General features: G+C 64.5%; 1 protein-coding gene across 1 annotated transcript in view; it reads right to left on the bottom strand.

The window, feature by feature from the left end:
• LAMA5 (laminin subunit alpha 5) overlaps positions 1-17,422 on the bottom strand; it is a 60,567-nt gene extending 43,145 nt beyond the window's left edge. The window contains 6 exon segments of the mRNA XM_073005386.1: positions 1,490-1,587; positions 1,695-1,865; positions 2,033-2,151; positions 2,916-3,033; positions 12,244-12,396; positions 17,046-17,422. Coding sequence (XP_072861487.1) covers positions 1,490-1,587; positions 1,695-1,865; positions 2,033-2,151; positions 2,916-3,033; positions 12,244-12,396; positions 17,046-17,342 — 956 coding nt within the window. The 5' untranslated portion in view covers positions 17,343-17,422.
• Between the last annotated feature and the right edge of the window lie 850 nt (positions 17,423-18,272).

Raw genomic sequence — 18,272 nt, 5'->3', positions numbered from 1 at the left:
TTGGCTGCCTGGTGGGTTCCATTCCCAGCTGTCACAAGCTGTGTCCCCACTTGGCACTTAATTTCCCAGGACAACTTAGCTCTGCTGGAGCTCAGCAGCCTGAAGCCGTGCTGGCAGCAACAGGTGCCCAGGGTGGGTCCCCAGGGCCCACAGCTCCTGGAAAACAGCCCACGTCCTCCAGCTCAGGAGACCGTGCCACTCCTCCCCTCAGCCACATCCGAAGGGGCCAGGGCTCCCGCCTCTGCTCGGCACCGGCCATGGGAATGGGAGTGAACCTGTCCTATCTGAGCTCCACCCGCCTCCCCACCTCCCCTGTAAACTGGAGCTTGGACAGAGCCGTAAGACCCCAGCAGAAAGCAGGGGGCATGTCCTAAATCCAAGCGCATGAAGCTGGGCTGCACGGTTTCAGGAACTAGATGACCCCTGGCGGCTCTCTGCTGGGGGTCCAGGAGCCTCGTCACACGCTCAGCCTCGGCTGCACCACTCTGAGTGGCTTCTGTCCAGCCCCATGCCTGCACTGCCACCCTCGGGTGTTACACCCTCCAGGTTGAGTACTGGTTTGCGTGCTTCCCAGCTGCCTCCCCCAGAACAGGTGCTCCTGTGGCTGGACTGGGGTCTCACCCTCTGTTCCCATTCCCAGGAAAAGGGCCAGCATGTGTTAGGCGCTCAACACACAGCTGCTGGCTGACGGAACAGAGGGAGGGAGGAAAGGACAGATGTGCCCCGGGGCTGCTTCTCCGCAGAATGAGCCCAGCCCTACCTTACTGAGGATTCTGGGTGGGGCCCAGGAATGTGCAGGTGCCAGCACCAGGGCCGCTGCCCGTTCTGTGCGGGGCTCCCGGGAGGTAGACGCTCTGTAGTGCCCTTGGCTGCCCCCGAAAGCAGGCACACAGGGCATAGCAGACGTGGGGTTTTGGCTACCCCCACCCCGCCATCCCCATCCTGGGCCTTGGTCCCTGCTTGGTTGGAGTGAAGGTGAGGGCTGGGGGCAGCAGGGAAGTTGTCTGTTGTGTCCTGAAAGGTTGGGGGAGCTGAGTGGGCACCCCTAAAGTGAATGAGGGCTGCCTCGGCAGGTAGTGGGCACCTGTCCATTCCAGAGCACGCAGACGTGGACTCGGGAATCAACCATCCTCATCACTGACTCTCCTCACAGGGCCCCGGGGGTCCGCCATTGTGGGAAGGCCAGCTGGCCTGGGGGTCCGGAGAGCCCTGCCTCTGCCAGCAGCAGGGCAAGGCTCCCCCAAACCAAGATGGGGCACCTTGGGGAGGCTGCACACGCCCTGGCCTCCACATCGCCGCACAGATGAGAAACTGAGGCCCGCGCAATGGTGGTCAGTTCAGGTCACACAGAGAACAAGGTCGTGGTGGGCCATGGAACCAGGTCACCCACCCTCAGGTTAGGCAGGGGTGACAAGGACAGGCAGGGAGCTGAGAACTGCACCTGAACGGGGCCTCCCCTGAACGGGGCCTTCCCTGAACGGGGCCTCACCTGAACGGGTCTGTGGGGTCTTTGGCATCACAGGCATCCGCGTGGCCGTGGCAGACACAGCGGCCTCCGATGCTGATGTCCTTGATGCTGTAATAATACTGCACCCGCAGGCCCTGTGAGCGCCAGGCAGCCAGGCCTCACCCACCCCAAGGCCCGGGTCCACCCAGCCAGTCCCCCTCCCCTGTCTGGGCCACGGGCAGCTCACCCGGCGGGTGACCGTGGGGTCTCGCAGCGCCTTCCCCATGAGGTGGCCCAGCAGCGTGTTGGTGCGCAGGAAGCGCAGGCGGATGTTAGTGGCCTTGGTGAACTCACGCAGCAGCGGCGAGTAGGAGAAATTCATGGCGCCTGGGCGCCCATTCACCAGGGACACCACGATCTGTGGGCGGTACGCGGTGAGGCCAGTGTGGCCCCAGCCCCCAACCCCTGCACGGCGCTGCCCCTCCTGGGCCCACCTCTCCCTTCTCCAGCTCCACTCGGTACTACCCACCTCGGCCCACCTCTCCCTTCTCCAGCCCCACACCGCGCTGCCCTTCCCCGGCCCACCTCTCCATTCTCCAGGGGCACGATGCGCGAGTACTCGGTGGTGCAGATGGCCGCGTCGTCCCGTGTGATGCGTTCCAGAGTCTGTGGCCCAAACCGCTCCAGACAGTCCCTCTTGGAGGCTGCGGGGAATGGTGGGAGGGGAGGGCGCTGGATCACCAGGAAATCCTGGGCCCCGCAGTGCCCCGGGGCCCTTGATGTCTCTGGGCCTCGCCACCGAGGCTCCCACAGGCCAAGAGGCCGTGTGACAGAGACCACAGCTCGCTGGCTGAAGGGGCCTGACCCGTTGGACTGCACTGCCCTCCACCGCTCTGCCTGGCATGCTTTGAGAGCGAGTGACTCCCCCAGTGACTATCCTCACTCCCTTCCTCGGGGACAGACGCCTACTGCCCATCACTGACCTGCCCCTCCCCCATCCTCAGGCCAGGAAACTTTTGGTGACATGTGACCAGGCCTGCCAGCACTCATTCCCACCAGCATGACTGGTCAGGGTGGCATGGGGCCAAGGATGGCCAGCGTACGGGTGCTCGGACACCAGTACTCCTGACACAGGTGGCTGAGCTGGCAGGAAGTGAGGTGGGAGCTGTCAGGGCCCTTCTGTCACCACGGGGAGCAGCCAGCACATGAAGTCATCCAGAGGCAGCCAAGAGATGGCACCAGAGATTCCTGGCGCCATAGCCCTTGGACCCAGCTGTGCCCGACACCAAGGACAGAAGCCAATAAATCCCCATGGGCCTTCAAGTCCTTGTCTGACAGTCGTGACCACAGCAGCTGGGTGTGAGGGCAGGGCTGGGTGTTCGGAGACCTTCAGAAGCCTGGTCATGGAGGGCCTGCCCAGGGACCCCCTCCGCCTCGCCCCCCAGGCCCCGTGGCGGCAGAGACTCACAGGCAAAGAACTGCCAGGGCTGGTAGGTGCGGCCGAAGTCCATGGACCGCTCCAGCACCCAGAGGTCCGGCCGCGGTGAGTTGGCAAACTTGATGAGGACGTAGGCCACGTGGAAGACCTGCGGGCCGAGAGGGCGTCAGGGGAGCCAGGAGCACCTGGATTCCCACGCTGTCAGGGGCCTGGCTCCTTTTCTGCCCCTCAGGTGAGGCCACAGCAGGGGATGTGGTACCCTCACCACACAGGGGGCAACTCTGGGTTTGCCTGCATGGGGCAGACGAACCCAGGGGAGAGGGCTCCCCAGGGATGGAGATGAACCCCCGGGAACCAGCCCTCCTGGAAGGGCACCCCGCCTGTGCTCAGGACCAACGCACTGCCTCCTCCCCTTCCCTGCTGCAGGAGCCTGGGGTTCCCCATGGTCCTGCAAGCTCTGTGGCTGCAGATGGAGCAAGTTAGAGAGTGGCCTACCCACGGCCCAGGCAGGGACTGGCCAGGGTGGATGCAGGAACATACCCCAGTGTCCCCACAGCCCTCATGTCCAGCCAGGCCCAGTGACCAGACAGTGGTCCCCGCCACCAGGCAGGTCCAAAGGTCTAACCCCCTAGTCCCTGACAGGTCAGCTGCTCCTAGGATGGGGCCCCTGCCCCCACCTCACGCCGGGCACCCCTCCCCCAGGCTCCGCTCACTCCCCTGCTGACCAGCCCACAGCCAGGGGCCCACTGAGCCCCCGGGGACTGGGCTGCAGGGAGCAAGCGGGGCTCAGCCTTGCAGGCAGGGGGCCCTCTGGAAGCTGAGCCTGCCTCGGAGACTCCACCAGCCCAGGCACTGGGGCAGTAGCTCTGCTGTGGCCCTGTGAGTGTCAGGGCAGCCCTGACCAGGGCAGAGGAAAGCTGCTCCTTCCTAGGCCCCCGAAACACCAAGACCCTGCCCCAGCCCCGCCCTGGCTCTGCCCACTTTCTCCCCGTGTGTCAGCTCGACCTCCACCAGGGACAGCCCACGTGTCTGTGCCCCGGGGTTGGGGGAGAGCCTGGCTCAGTCTTCACAGGGCGCTTTGTACACCTCCTCAAAGAAGGCTGCCCTGATTGCAGCCCCTCCCCTAATCCTCAGCTGCGGACACCTCCCCAGGCCTAGGCCTGTCTCTCCGCACAGGCCAGGCCTGCAGGCTCCCCTCAGGCCTCTGATCAGCCTGGGCCTCCCTCCCTCCCCTACCAATCCCCCACCACCCTGCCCTCAGGACTCCAGGCCTGAGCCTCCCCTGCCCCCAGCAGACAGTGCTATCCAGCCTCATCTCTGCTCCTAGCCAACATAACCCTGGGCCTCCATGCCTGCACCTGGGGGTGCACACACCCGCTGGCCCAACAGTGAAACACCACGGGGGTGGCTCTTCCATGGACCCAGGACAGGCCCCTCTGGAAAGGTCTCTGGTCCCTAAAACAGCCCATGACCTCATTGGTAAGAGGCTGCACCCAAGAGCCGGAGGGTTCCAGAGGCACCCAGGAGGGGGCAGTGCCCAGGCAGCAACCCACCTTCACACTCATGCAAGCCAGGGCTCAGCCCGTGCTGTGGCCAAGTGCTCCCACCCGCCATAGCCTCTGAGGGGAGCCCTAGGCTCCCCCTACGTGGGGGCAAAGGAGGGAAGGTGTTTCCAGGCCCTGTCACAAGCCTGGAGGCTCCAAGGGAGGGTGAGCCCCTCCTCAGCCCCTCTCACACAAAGGGGAAAGGGCTCTCCCAGGCAGATCCCAGGCAGAGGCTCCACAGGGACCTGGCAGGGAGGCGGAGGAAATACGAACCTCTTCCCCGCCTGTACAAAGAGGCCCAGGTGCTGGGGAGAGAGGCAACTCACGGAGCCACAGCACAGGGGTGGCCTGCCTGTCTCAGCCCACACCTCCCCTGACAGGCCCACAGGGTCCGTGATGGAGACCTTGGGAGACCTCAGTACTCAGCCCAACTGTTTGTGGGCAGCAGTGGGAACCAGTCCCTCCTCTGCTCATAGGTGGGCCCTGAAAAGGCAAGCAGGCCTCTGAGGGTCACGCCACACCCCAGGGCCACCCACTGCACCTCTTCAGGACCCTGACCCGGCGGTGCCCGCTCCTCTGGAGGGTTTCTCGCCACAGCAGGTGCGCCTGGGAACAGCTGGGTGCTGTTGGCCAGGTAGGCCTGGGAGCCTAGGGCCTCAAGGGGGAGAGTAGGGTACCCCAGAGCTGCACGAGACCTACAGTCACCCCACCGGACTGAGCTGGACTGAGACTGCTGTGAGGCCCCCCTGGAAACAACACAGACTCCTCATTGCTTCAGCCCTTGAGGGCACTGGCTGCCCAGACTCCAGGTAGGGGGCAAGGCTCCAGGACTCCAGGCACACCAGGTCCAAATCCCACCCTTCTCGGAGGGCTTGGCATCGCTTCCGAGTCTCCTCGGAGGGGGACTGTGGGAGCCAAGCGCAGCCTTCCAGGGTGGGGGCGGGGCACAGGCCTATTCACCGGCTGCCAGGCTCTGAGGTCATCGTCTACCTCCCTGTGGCTGGGGGCAGGGAGACATGCCCTGTCCAGCAGGGAGGGGTCTGAGCCTCCTCAGGGTCAGACCCTATACCCAGCCCCACACCTGGGCCTCAGCAGCCCCATGGGCCTGACCACAAGCATTCCAGAGAGCCCCAGGCGGGGGCCAATGGCCCCTGTGCCTGGACAGGAAAGGGTCCGCTCGAGGTGGACGGGGCACAGACACAGGCAGTTCTCGGGGAGCTGGCAGCACAGCCCCTCCCACCAAGAGACTAAAGGTCCTCACTGAGCCCCCGGGAGCCGCCCCCGCTGTTCCCTGAGCGCCTGGAGGCTGCGCTCTCCTCAGGCCCATCCGTCCTTCCCCCTCCCCTTCAGCAGGCCAGTCGCATTTTTCCCAGCTGAGAGCACTTGCACAAATATTGACTCGAAGACACTGATCGGCACGATGAGGGGGACACAGAAATTTCGCCCTCTCCACCCCTGGGACGCACGGGAAGATCCTGGCCTCCTGTCTGTCCCTCATTCCAACCATCTGTCTGTCAGACGGGGGCCCTGGACAGCTGTCCTCGAGGGCCTGGTGACTGCACAGATGCTCACAGGAAGGGAAGCCCGCACTGGAGGGCTCCCATCTGTCTCTGACCTGGTCGCAGCTCCCAGGGCCACACTGGCCGCCCTCGCCATGACCCGGAGCGAGCGCAGACCCCGGGCTGCAGGACCGCCCTTCCCCCTCCACGCCCCACTCAGCTCAGCTCAGCTCAGCTGCCAGTGCTGACCTTTCCGCTGCTACATAGTTCTGTGCAAAAGGAAAAAAAAAAGTTCTTTTAAAGCAAAAGCCAAACAAAAGCCGCCTGAGTTATTTTTAAAAATCTGGCTATTTTGGGGCAGGCACGTCTCCAGGACAGCAGCCGGACCCGCCTCTCAGCCACTGCACCCCCCAGTCCCCCCATACCCGACCTGACCTGGGAGGGTCATGGCTCCCAGAGGAGGCCTCTGCCCAGTGACCAGTCTCACAGGGGGTCGACGAGAGCCCCAGGAGCACAGGGCCCGGGGCCCAGGCAGGCTCCAGGTTCAGGGGTCGTGTGGACCTGAAGCGGACACTTCCCCTCCCTGGGCACAGGGCAGTGGGAAGAGCTGCAGAGAGGGGCATCAGGATAAAATGCCTTTCATGAGGGCATGAAGGCTCGAGCGCCCTGGGAGGGAGGATGCCAGCTGTTCCTGGAGGGCAGGCAGCAGCCACTCCGCAGAAATGCCGAGAGGCCCCCACCAGAGCTGCACCACACACTGGCACTCCGAAGGCAAAGCTGCGGAGGGGACTGGGTAGGTGCTGGGGTCTGGGCAGCACGGTGAGGACTACAGAGAAATGCTGGTGGGGCTTTTGGGGGCCCTGGGGATGGCGTGGGGCTGTTGGCCAGCAGCCTCCTGGGCTGAGGCACCCACCTCACCATGGGGAGGGCTGTGGCTGGAACTTCCAGAGTGGGGGAGGGGGTGCTACCCTGTGCCCAAATCCAGCTCTGCCCTGGCCCATCTTGGGTTGGGGAGACCAGGGCCAGGCCCAGGTACCCACTGTGCCGGGTGAGGGCCAGTCCAGCCTTCCCCGGCAGCCTGAATCACAGAGGTCTGTGACTCAGCCCAGGCCCTGCAGGAAGAAGGGCGTTGTGCCAATTCCCGGGGCAGGAAAAGTCCCTCCTAGCCCCAGGCATCCGGGCGAGCACCCTGACCACGCCACTCGGACAGGGCACCGGGGCACCCAGCCCCCTCGCTGCCCAGAGTCCAGGGCCAGTCCAGCCCTTGCCCGCTCCTGTCGTGTGCCTCCCCTTGAAGAGACCCCATCTGGATACATAGATAAGCCCCACAGCAGGGCGGGGCGGCTCCACCGACCCCCAGCTGGGTGAATAAGCACAGCGGCCACACAACCTATCAGGGGTCCGGAAACACGCCCCACGCAGACACCTCTCCCAGAGGGACGTGGAGTGGAAAAGCCGGGGGTTTCCACGGCAAGCCGACCACTGGGAAGAAAAATAAAAACGCCGAGGCCAGAACCCCGGACACCAGGGTTGGATGTCGCCATGCCCAACTACAGATGTACTAAAGCAGGACAGGGAAACTTCCAGGAGTGGGTGGGGGGACAGGAACTTCCCAGCTGGAGGGAGGGCATGGGGTCCCAGCCAGGGGGCTGCCTGCACCTCAACAGAGCTGGGCATGGGGTGGATTCAGGGACCCCAACCACTGCAGTCCAAGCTCAGGGCTCCCTCCCTGCAGCCCGGTCCAGGTCAGGCCAGATGGTCAGCCAGGGACACAGGAAGTGGAGATTATCCCAAGGGGACCCCTCGGCCTGAAACCCAAACAGTTTAGTCTCCACTGAGCTGTATTATCAGAGGCTAATGTAGTGGCTCTTGTTTAGAAATGGAAAACAGGAAGCCTTTGGGGGCCGCCTGGGCTCTAGGTGGGTGCTGGGGCATCTCTGTGCCCGGAATGCCAGGCCTGGCCGTGCAGCCACCAAGGGCAAGCATGGCAGCGGGGGTGTGGGGAGAGGAGCAGCCCCAGCCCCACCTTGGCATGGCAGCCCCTTGGGCCGTGTCCTCCTTCCAGAACAAGTCGAGGGAGGGTCTTGCTATCTACCCTGTGCCAGGGGAGGGGAGTAGCACCTCCCAGGACTCCCGCCATACCCCCAGGGAGCCCCACTCAAGTGGCTGCGTCCGGCCCAGCCAGTGCACCTGTCCCGGCTGCCGAGCTGTGTAACTAGAGCCTAGAGCCTGGCCGCGCTGCACTTCCTGTCCTTCCCTGGACAACCCACTGACCGTCCTGGGGCACTGGCCACATGGCTGAGTGCCCAACCAGGCCCAGGGAGCCAAGCCAGTGGCACCCTGGACCAGAAGGCCTGCCCAGGGCCCCAGCCGGCCAGCCAGAGGGCAGGCAGTCCTGAAGGGTAAGGCAGTCTGGGCGTGCTGGGCCTCCGGCAGGCGTACTCGCCCCATTTACAGAGGAGGAACCAGCCTGGGAACCCAGACTCCAGACAGCATGGCCAACCCCACAGTCCTCAAGACTCCAGCACTGGGACCTTGGGCACTCCACACTGGCCCTGACCCTCTCATAACCCCACCTCAGTTTCCCCAAGTGCCTAGGGAAACTCACACTCCAGTGGCCAATGACTGCAGCAAACCTTTGCCTCCTCGTACCCCCACTTGGAGGGGACAGCTGACTGCCTCCCCTCTCCAGCCCTACCCCAGTCCACTCTGCACTCCCATGGGGCACAGGCCCTCACCTGGCACTGCTCACCCCCAACCAATACTAGACTCATGCCCAACTGTCCCCCCATACCCTGCTGGCCCCAGTTCCCCTACAGCTTGACCCCTACCTGGTCCCTACCTATTTGCCCTGCAGCTCTGGGCCTCGGGGGCTGGGACAAAGCCGCTGCCCCACCTGTGGCACCTGCACTGTGGCCTGCTGTGCAGAGGACAAAGCAGGGGTCTCCCTGCAGGAAGGAGGCCCCCCCGCGCGTCCTCACTCCTCATCTGAGGGAGACAGGAGGCATGCCCTCCTCTGCTGGGGAGAGCCCCGCCCCCACGGTTAGACCACCCAAGGGCCGAATGGAGAGGGAGGGGACACAGGCCAGAGCCAGCCCCACTCACTCCGCCCAGCTCCTTACGACCTGGGCCTGCTGGGCTAGCATGCTGGTGTAGTGGGCCAAGGGCCTGGACCCTGCAGCAGAGTCAGGGGGTGGGGGCGCTCGAGCCAGGACCTGCTGGCCACGTGCCTGGGCAGTCATGAACATGCTCACCCTTCCCTGGGCCTGGGGCCTGGGTGTGGCTCTCAGAAGAGGGAGCCTGAGGTCAGTGATGTGACCACTCAGTTCTAGAAGCTTCCGGAGGACGCAAGGAGATACGCAAGAACCCCCTAGAAGGACCCCCCGGGGAAGGTCACGTCTGGAACTCGGAAACTGCCCCCTGAGTCACCAGTGACCAGTGGTGGAGCCTCTTCCTGAGCCCCACCCTTGGAGGGAGAACCCTCCACGGCTGGGCGCAGCAGGACCCAGGCCAGGAGCCCAGCTGGCACTCCTGGGGCCAAGGCTCAGCCACTCCTGGGTGGACACCACAGGGACTAGTCTCCCCTCCCCTGCACCAGCCCCTGCCCCACCACACAGCATGGGCGTGAGACCCGAACCGTGACGTAGCCCACCCCGCCCTCCTCAGCCTTCCAGGAGCAGGAAGCCTTCCCGATGCCCAGTGCCAGCCACCCCCACCCCCCTCCCAGGGCATCCGCTCCAGATCCCAGAACAAAGGCTGCTGGCAGCCCGCTGCAGGGGGAGTGCCCGGACCCACCCGCTGCTCAGCCTGGCTTCCTGATGGAAGCCCCAGCCCCGCCCCAGGATCAGCCCTGAAGCCCAGGAAGGACATTTCTCCACCCAACTCCAGGGAGTCCCTGTCCCCACCCCGACCAAGGCTGGCAGCCCCCTGGCCCAGACAGGGGCCTTGGTAGACACATCCACATGGTCAGGAAAGCGGCTGAGAAGGAAGGAAGGAAGACGGTGCAGGTGTGGAGGGAGGAAAGAGCAGACAGAGGGATGGACAGATGGAAGCAAGGAAGAAAGGGTGGGTGCTGGATAGGTAGAGGGGTGGGTGGATGGGTAGGGGGTGGGTGGATGGGTAGATGGGTAGGGAGTGGGTGGATGGGTAGGGGATGGGTGGATGGGTAGATGGGTAGGGAGTGGGTGGATGGGTAGGGGGTAGGGGGTAGGTGGGTGGGTGGGTGGTTGGATGGTTAGGTGGGTTGGTGGCGTGGATGGGTAGGGGGGTGGGTGGGTGGATGGGTAGGGGGTGGCTGGGTGGATAGGGGGTGGCTGGGTTAATAGGTAGGGGGGTGGGTGGGTGGAGGGGTAAGTGGGTGAGTGGGTGGATAGGTGGGTGGGTGGAGGGGCAGGGGGTGGGTGGAGGGGTAGGTGGATAGGTAAGGGGTGGGTGGGTAGATAGGTAGGGGGGTGGGTAGGTAGGGGGTGGGTAGAGGGGTAGGTGGTAGGTAAGGGGTGGGTGGGTAGATAGGTAGGTGGGTGGGTAGGTAGGGGTGGGTAGAGGGACAGGTGGCTGGATAGGTAGGGGGGTGGATGGGTGAGCAGAGGGATGGGATAGGATAGGTGGGTGGGTAGGTGGAGGGACTGCTTCCCAGGTGGAATGGAAAGGGTTCCTTTTCCCTCCATATCATTTTACAGTTGGTGAAACTGAGGCTGGGAGGCAAGATGCTCACATGGTGGAACCTGATTTCTGGCCCAGAACAATCTAAAAGCAAACTGGCTTCAGGCCTGAAGTCTCCAGCCCAGTTCATAGATGTGCACCGAGGCTGAGAGAGAGCCCCAGAGCCAAGGGGTGGTGAAGCCCACACTTGTGGGTCTGAGTGTCACTCCCATCTTCCCTGACCCCACCCAGGCATATCAGGCACTGTGCCCACTGGCTCTGCAGCCACCTTGGGGTTGCCGTGGAGACCAGACCATCTCCCCTCCCCCAGCCACGCCAGTTCCTCGGAGGAGGAGGGGCGGGAAGAACCCAGTACCCAGTTCCCAGCTGCCCACCAGAGCAGCTGAGAATCCACATCCGCTGCAGCCAAGGGGGGGCCTCTGCTGCTGTGCCAGAGAGATGAGGGACCCCCAGGCTCCAGGGGACAGGGGAACCAGATGCGGTGAAACCCAGTGAGATGAAGGTAAACAGGCAAAGCCACACCCAGACCCAGGTCAGGTCAGGCCCAGGGGCCTGGCAGGCAGGCAGGGAGCCCAGGACAGGCAACCCCTCCCCAGCTCCCCACCCTTCTCCATAGGGCCCTAGAGCAAGTTCAGGAACCCCTGGAAATTCCAGGCCACCTGTTGGGGCTTGAGCCCTCCCCTCACTGCCTGCCCACCCTCGGGCCAGGCCTGCAGGCCACCAAGGTTGTCAAAGGCGCCTGCCCCTTGGGGCCAGCCCTCCAGCTGGGCTCCAGGGAGACCTCCTCTATCTCCGACACCCTCGGGACAATGGCAGGGACAGAGACTCAGACAGGAGTGAAGACCCACGTGTCACACACTGGGACAGCGACCAAGCCAGCCGGGACGCAGACCTCTGGGTCAGCCCTGGAGCCCCCACTCCAGGCACTGGCTGCTCTCAGGCCCAGCCTCCTCCACCTGCCCCATCACTGTCCCTGACTCAAGAAGCACCAAGATTACTGGCCCGTTTTACAGGCCAAGACCTCAAGCCCGGGTACCTAGGCCAAGTCACCCCTTATCTGGGGCTGCTCAGGGCTGGCACCGAGGCAGGCCCACCTTAGGGGGTTCACTCTTCGCTTGGAGGCACCCAGCTTCAGCCTCCTGCTTGTACAGGGGCCTCCAAGGCCAAGGAGAGCCCAGAGCTGGGGACCAGAGAGCAGACACCCAACCCCACCTAACCCTCAGCAGCTGCCACCTCGGCACAGGTATCCCAGGAATGTCCACTTCCGCCAGCCTCCTCTGCATTCCTGCGGCCCCTCCCGCACCCGCCAGGAATTCCTTAAGCAGCAGCGCGCCTGACGCAGGGGGCACCACCGCACTGCTCACAGCAGCTCTGCCCTCCTGGCCCCAAGCTGTCTACTCAGCACCCCCACCCAAACTCTGGCCTCTGGAAGCACCCCCATCAGCACCCCCTTTCCCTGTGTCGTGGGGATGCTGAAAGCACAAACAAAAGGTGACCACTGTCATGCCTTTGTCCCCTCCCACTGAGTCCAGCCTCCCAGGCCCCAGATCTCGCTCAGGGTGGAGACCTCGCCTTCTGGTCCAGTGGCCCAAGGTAGGCCCGACAGCCACAGACACAGAGACGGGCGCCGTAGCAGGCAAAGAAGGCCCCTACCTGGCCCAGGTCCAGGGTGACGTTGACCTCGTTGTACTCCAGGCCGCGGGACAGGGGCGGGCTCTGCCACCAACGCTCTGTGCCATCGATGGCGTTGCTCGCGGGGTGTGCCCTGTTGCTGTTCGCAGCCGTACAGATGTCACAGTACTGGCCCTGCAGAGGGAACGGGAGGGTCAGACAGCCGAGGAGGGCCGGGGACCCCCTTCCTCCTCCAGTCACCCTCCTGCCCCGAGAGGAGTCCTGGCCCCACTGAGCGGGTTCCACGCCCAGCCTCTGCACCCCCCTCACCCACTTGCTCAGCAAACGTGCGCTAAGCACCTGCAGCTTCTCCAACTCAGGGCAGGTGGCTCATGTGAGCTGCTCATGGCACGAAGGAGGAAAGAGGAAGAACAGGGACGGAGACGGGCATCTGCCTTGGGTGGGAAAATCTCGGTGGGCCTCTCTAGGGGGTGGCGTCTGAGCCCTACATGGTAAGGGAGAGTGTGCTGTAGGCAGAGGGGGTGCCAGTGCAATGAGCCCTGGGGGCAGGAGACGTCTCACAGTAAACCGCAAGGTGGATCAATGTGTCTAGAGCCAAGGGGGCAAAAAGGGGCAGGAGCAGGGCAAGGCATGGCCACCCCTCCCTGCTGGCCCTGCCAGGGGCTCCAGAAAGGCTTGGACAAAATGCAGCAAGGCAGGGGGCAGAAAGGGGAGGAAGGTAGAGCTGTAGACAGAAGGACCATCAGGGTGGGGATCCAGGCGGCCAGACCCCGCCCCACCTCCAGATCCTGCCCACAGGCTTCTGGATTAGGGTCTCCAGAGAGACAGAATTAAGCTGTTGCGGTGGCCTATGGGGACTGGCCCCAGAGTGGAGGTGTGGGCAGCGGTAGGTGGGCCTGGGCCTCCTGGCTGCCGCTTTGGAGTACTGGGAAGAGGCCAAGTCACAGCAACCGCTGAACCTCAATGTCCCCATCTGAAGAGTAGGGACAAGGCTGCACCTGCCTGGGGCCACCGTGAGGATTAATGGCTCACACACAGCGTGGCAGCCGCTTCTGTCCCGGGCCTGCCCTGCATGGGTGAGTGGGGAACGGAGGAGGCTCCCAGCAGGGTCCTGGCCTACATCCTGGAGGGGAGGGGCAGTGCTGGGAGCCGGGGCAGGGACCAGGAGAGGGGGCAGAGCCGGGTCCTGGCTGCCATACCCCCCCCAGGGAAACCAGACCTGCTGTTTGTTCACACAAAGGCATCCTCCCAGGCTTGGGGTTGAGGCCCCTGAGTCTGCAGTCCCCAGTGTGGCCACTGCTGTACTTCCTTTACTGTATGTATGAGATCTGGAATCATCTGGGGACTTCGCTGGGGTCCCCCAGAGCTCTGCAGTGGCAGGGTCCACACCCGCCTTATTCCCACTGTGTACCCAGCTCACCACCTAAGCAGTCTCGTGGATGGGGCCAGAGCAACTGAAGACACCCAGTTAAGCACCACGAGCCCTACCCGCAGGCCACACTGCCAAGCTTAGATGGTGACCCCCAAACTCAAGAGTTCACTGACAGCACGGCACACACAGGTCCCGCTCAGGGTGGGGCCGGGGGCGCCTGGAGAAGGTAGGTGTGGGCAGGGCTCTCTGGCTGGGGCAGCCAGGCCTTCCAGGGAAGGTTGCTTGCTGGTCAAGACCCTCCCAGACACACGAGCAGCAGAGGGAAGCTGAGTGGAAGCTGCGGGTCAAAGGTCAGGTCTCTACTCTTCTAGGAGGTCAGGGAAGAAACTGCTCAGTCCCTGCCTGGGCCACAGTTGGTCCAGTTATTGGGAGGCAGTTCCAGTCCCCATTCGGCCACTCACTGAGCCAGAGGACAGGGCTGGGAAAATCAGGCTCCCACCACCTCCGCTGCAGAGGGTCCCATGAGAACAGAGCTAGGAAACAGCAGAGCAGCTGATAAGGACTTCCCCCTCCAATAAGTCACCACGCTGGCCTGGCCGCCCAGTCCCCACCTTCTCAGGCTGGGCTAGCCGGGAATCCCCTGATGCCCACCTGAGGCTGCAAGGGCTACCACCTCCCCCTGCACTCTGCCTGCACCAGCTGCCCAGCAGAGTTCACCCCAAACCCCATCTGGGATGCCCAGCTAATGTGCGTCTCCTGCAGAGGGTCCCTGAGAGCCCCTGGCCTGCAGCCTTGAGACCGCACTGCCCGGCTCCAGGCCCCAAAGCCTTAGTAAGCCCCCTTGGATGGAGCTGCAGCTTCATCGCCTGGGCACCTCCTGTGCCTGCCTGCCTTGCCCCACCCGCGGCTCTACTCCAGACTGGCTGGCAAGGCCTTCTCACATGCCCAATCTGCGGCCAGGGCAGTCAGCAGACCTGTGGCTCTCAGATGAAGAAGGCGTCCAAGGTCACAGGCCATCCAGCTTACGTCTACCAACCAATCTTTCTACATATCTGGCAGCCTCGGAACAGGGGCACTCACCGCTCAGGGCTCGAGACTTTGGAAGAGAAGGGTTCGCCTCTATTGTCAGAAATGAGCTGGACGAGGCCAGCTGGTTTCTCATCCACGTTGGCTCTGAGGTGTGGAGCACCATAGCCCATAGCTGCCACTGAAACTGTGGCCGCTTCCCAGGCTCCTCAGGCCAAGCTCACAGTCTCAGGTGAGGGGGCGGGCACGCTGTGCCCATTTAAAAGACAGGGAGCTTGAGGCTAACAGAGGGAAGCCACACAGCTGAGGCAGAGGAGAGGGGCGTTGACTACAGGCTGGCCCTTTACTCACGAGACGGGGGTAATACGCCCCCACAGAGGAGACAGATCCGGGAGGGGGCCTGTGGCCCCCAGCCATGCAGCACAGGCAGGTGGCTGGGGGTGGTCTGAGGTTCAGAGGGCACCTGGAGCCTCCCCTGCCAGAACGGCAAAATCTCAGCTGGGGACACTCAGCCAGGCCCTCCGAGGTGCAGTAGCAGGCAAGGAGACAGCCACAGCCCTCCCTCCTGAGACCCGGCCCCTCTGAGTCGACCAGATAAGGGGGCAGCCAGGAGGTGCCCAGATTCCCACAGCTAACCCCCGCTGGACCCTGTTCTGGCTGGGGGGCTCCAAGCAGGTGTCAGCGGCTTTCCAGGGCTCAGTTCCCCCATCTGAAGTGTGGGCTTGAGACCTCCTATCTCAGAGGACTGTGCTGGGCTTAAGAAGAGAATGGTGGCTGGGCGCGGTGGCTCACGCCTGTAATCCCAGCACTTTGGGAGGCTGAGACGGGCGGATCACAAGGTCAGGAGATCGAGACCATCCTGGCTAACATGGTGAAACCCCGTCTCTACTAAAAGTACAAAAAACTAGCCGGGCAAGGTGGCAGGCGCCAGTAGTCCCAGCTACTCGGGAGGCTGAGGCAGGAGAATGGCGTAAACCCAGGAGGCGGAGCTTGTAGTGAGCCGAGTTCGTGCCACTGCACTCCAGCCTGGGCAACAGAGCAAAGACTCCGTCTCAAAAAAAAAAAAAAAAAAAAAAAAAAAAAGAAGAAGAGAATGGTGAGCCCAGGAGTCCGGGGAGGCTCCTCCCCCCTCCCCCAGGGCCAAGGTGGTGGGACAGGCAGAGGGGGCGGGCCCAGCCCAGGTTCCTCCATTCATCCCCACAAAGTCTTGCTCCAGGGCCCTCTGCCCCCACCCGGCAGATCTCCAGCTACTCGCCCCAGCCCCAGTCTCTCCTTCCAGGAAGGCGGAGGTACCCGGGAGGAGACAGCTCAGGTTACACGGGCCCTCTGCCTGTCCCCTCTGCCTGCCCCACCACCTTGGCCCTGGGGGAGGGGGGAGGAGCCTCCCCGGACTCCTGGGCTCACCATTCTCTTCTTAAGCCCAGCACAGTCCTCTGAGATAGGAGGTCTCAAGCCCACACTTCAGATGGGGGAACTGAGCCCTGGAAAGCCGCTGACACCTGCTTGGAGCCCCCCAGCCAGAACAGGGTCCAGCGGGGGTTAGTTGTGGGAATCTGGGCACCACCTAGACTCTCCCTAAGGTGGGGCTGAGGTGAGGAATGGGCCTAGAGCGGCCGGTTGGGAGCCCTTGGAGCTGACTTTGCTGCTCCTCACTCAGGGCTGACCCCAGGCCCAGCCTAAGTCTAGAGGGCCAGGAGCCTTGGTTTCCAGGTTAGGTGTCCATGCATGGAGCCGGCCAACAGAACCTGCCTACAGGTTTAAGGCTTGCTGGGGAGAAGACATGCACCCCAGGGGGTCTTCAGGGCCTGAAACCACATCTCCCAGAGAGAACGAAGCCCCCCGGACCCTACCACCTGCTGGGCAGAGATTCTGCCCCTCCTGGAAGCCACGTGTTCCCAGCCTCAGTTAAAACTTCGCAGCTGGCCCTCCCCTACTTTGGAGGTCTCGCCGAGCCCTAGACTCCTCTGAGAGGGGGCCGTGGGAGCCTCAGGTGGCTGGCCCCTCCCACCCCATCCAGAGGCCAGCAGGTTCCAGCCTGTCCCGGGTAGGGCGGAGCTGCGCCCCCTCCCCACCGGCAGCAGCCGGCGGAGGCCAAGTCCCGCCCTCCCCGGGATCCTGGACTTGGGGCCGCCAGGGACCGGGCCCGGCCCCCCTCCCGCCCCGGTCACCGCAGCCGAACTGGACCGGCTCCCGGCCGCCCCCGGGTCCATGCTGGGGACTTGAATTCCGCCTTCCCGGAGGGACGCGAAGTTTCCCGGCCGAGACGGAGCAGCCGGGTCGGGGTGCCTTCTTGGGCCCCCAAAATGCGGAACCAGAGAGTCCGCACCTGGACTCGCCCTGGCCCACGACGCTCCCCCTGGGGTCGGGCCGGCGTTCCGGGTCCGAGTGCCCCGGGAGGACGCCCCACGGCCCGCCCTGCGCTCACCTGGATGGTCTGGTTGGGGTCGCCGCCGGCCACGGGGCCCCCCACCAGCTTGCAGTAAAGGTCCTCGGTGGGGCGCGGGGAGCCACGCGCCGGGGCCTCCTCCCCGCAGGTTGCGGAGGCGGCGATGCGGGCGCCCTCGGCCAGGTTGAAGTAGGGCGGGTGCAGGCTGAAGCCACCGCCCGCCTCCTCCCGCGCCCGCGCCGTGCCCAGTAGCGCCAGCCCGACCAGCAGTAGCGGCGCGGGGCCCCGGGGGCCGCGGACACACAGTGCGCTCCCCGCGCAGAGCCGCTTCGCCATCTTCCCGGCTCCGGGCCGCGTCCCCGCGCTCCAGGGACAGCGCGCGCGGCGGGAGCCCGGCGGGTCTGAAGCCAAGCAGCCGGCAGGGCTCGCTCCGCCTGCAGACGTCAGGCCCCGCCCCGGCCCGCCCGAGCGCCCGAGCCCCGCGCCCCGGGGAGAGGTCCGGGGAGGCGGGGGGGTGGGGGAAGGAGAGAGGAGGGGGAGGGGCCGCCGGGCGGCCTTAACCCTTCGGACCCCGGCCCGGCCACCTCCCGGAAGGGGCACCTGCTGGCCTCGGGCCAGGCCGTGGGACCACCGCGCCGCCGCGCCCCCAGCCCAGATCGTAGCTCTGGGTCCCGGGTGCGACCCTCGCGCTCCCCACGGCGCTCTGGCCCCCAGCGCGCCCACCAGCTCCTCCCAGCCCAGGGGCCCACTCTTTGTTCCCCTAATTTGGTGCACCTCTCGGCCTCCCCGCTCCTCCCCCGACAGCGTCTGTCCTGCTGGTTGCGGGAAGGTGCCCTCTGCAGCCGCCAGTGACCATCTGCAGAGGAACAGGGGGAGCCTAGGTAGGGGCCCCCTGCTTCCTGGGGTGATCAGGTCAGGTTCAACTCGGCCTGGCTCCTGCCTGCCTCAGCAGGGCTTAAAAATACTCTCCGATAGGGAAATGGGGCGGGAGGGGCTGGCCTGCAGCCATAGCCCCCTTTAGAGGACGCGGGCGGTGCTCATGGCCCCACAGCCTCCAGATGGGCTCCTAAGAAGGTGGGGGGACTCTGGTCACAGCTGCTGAGCACCTGTGCTCCGGGGCCCCGTGGACTCCACCAGCTCTGTCGGCCTGGCCTCCAACCCACTGCACAGCCGCACACACCTTCCTGCCACGGTCGGCGGCTCCAGGACGCCTGGCAAAGGGCGCAGGACCTAGAGGCCGAGATCAGGTCTTCGTCTGCCTTTGGG

Source organism: Chlorocebus sabaeus, chromosome 2 (assembly GCF_047675955.1).
Source record: "Chlorocebus sabaeus isolate Y175 chromosome 2, mChlSab1.0.hap1, whole genome shotgun sequence".
NCBI classification, from domain to species: domain Eukaryota; kingdom Metazoa; phylum Chordata; class Mammalia; order Primates; family Cercopithecidae; genus Chlorocebus; species Chlorocebus sabaeus.
The sequence above is the reverse complement of the archived record's forward strand: the minus strand, read 5'-3'. Positions and strand labels throughout refer to the sequence as shown.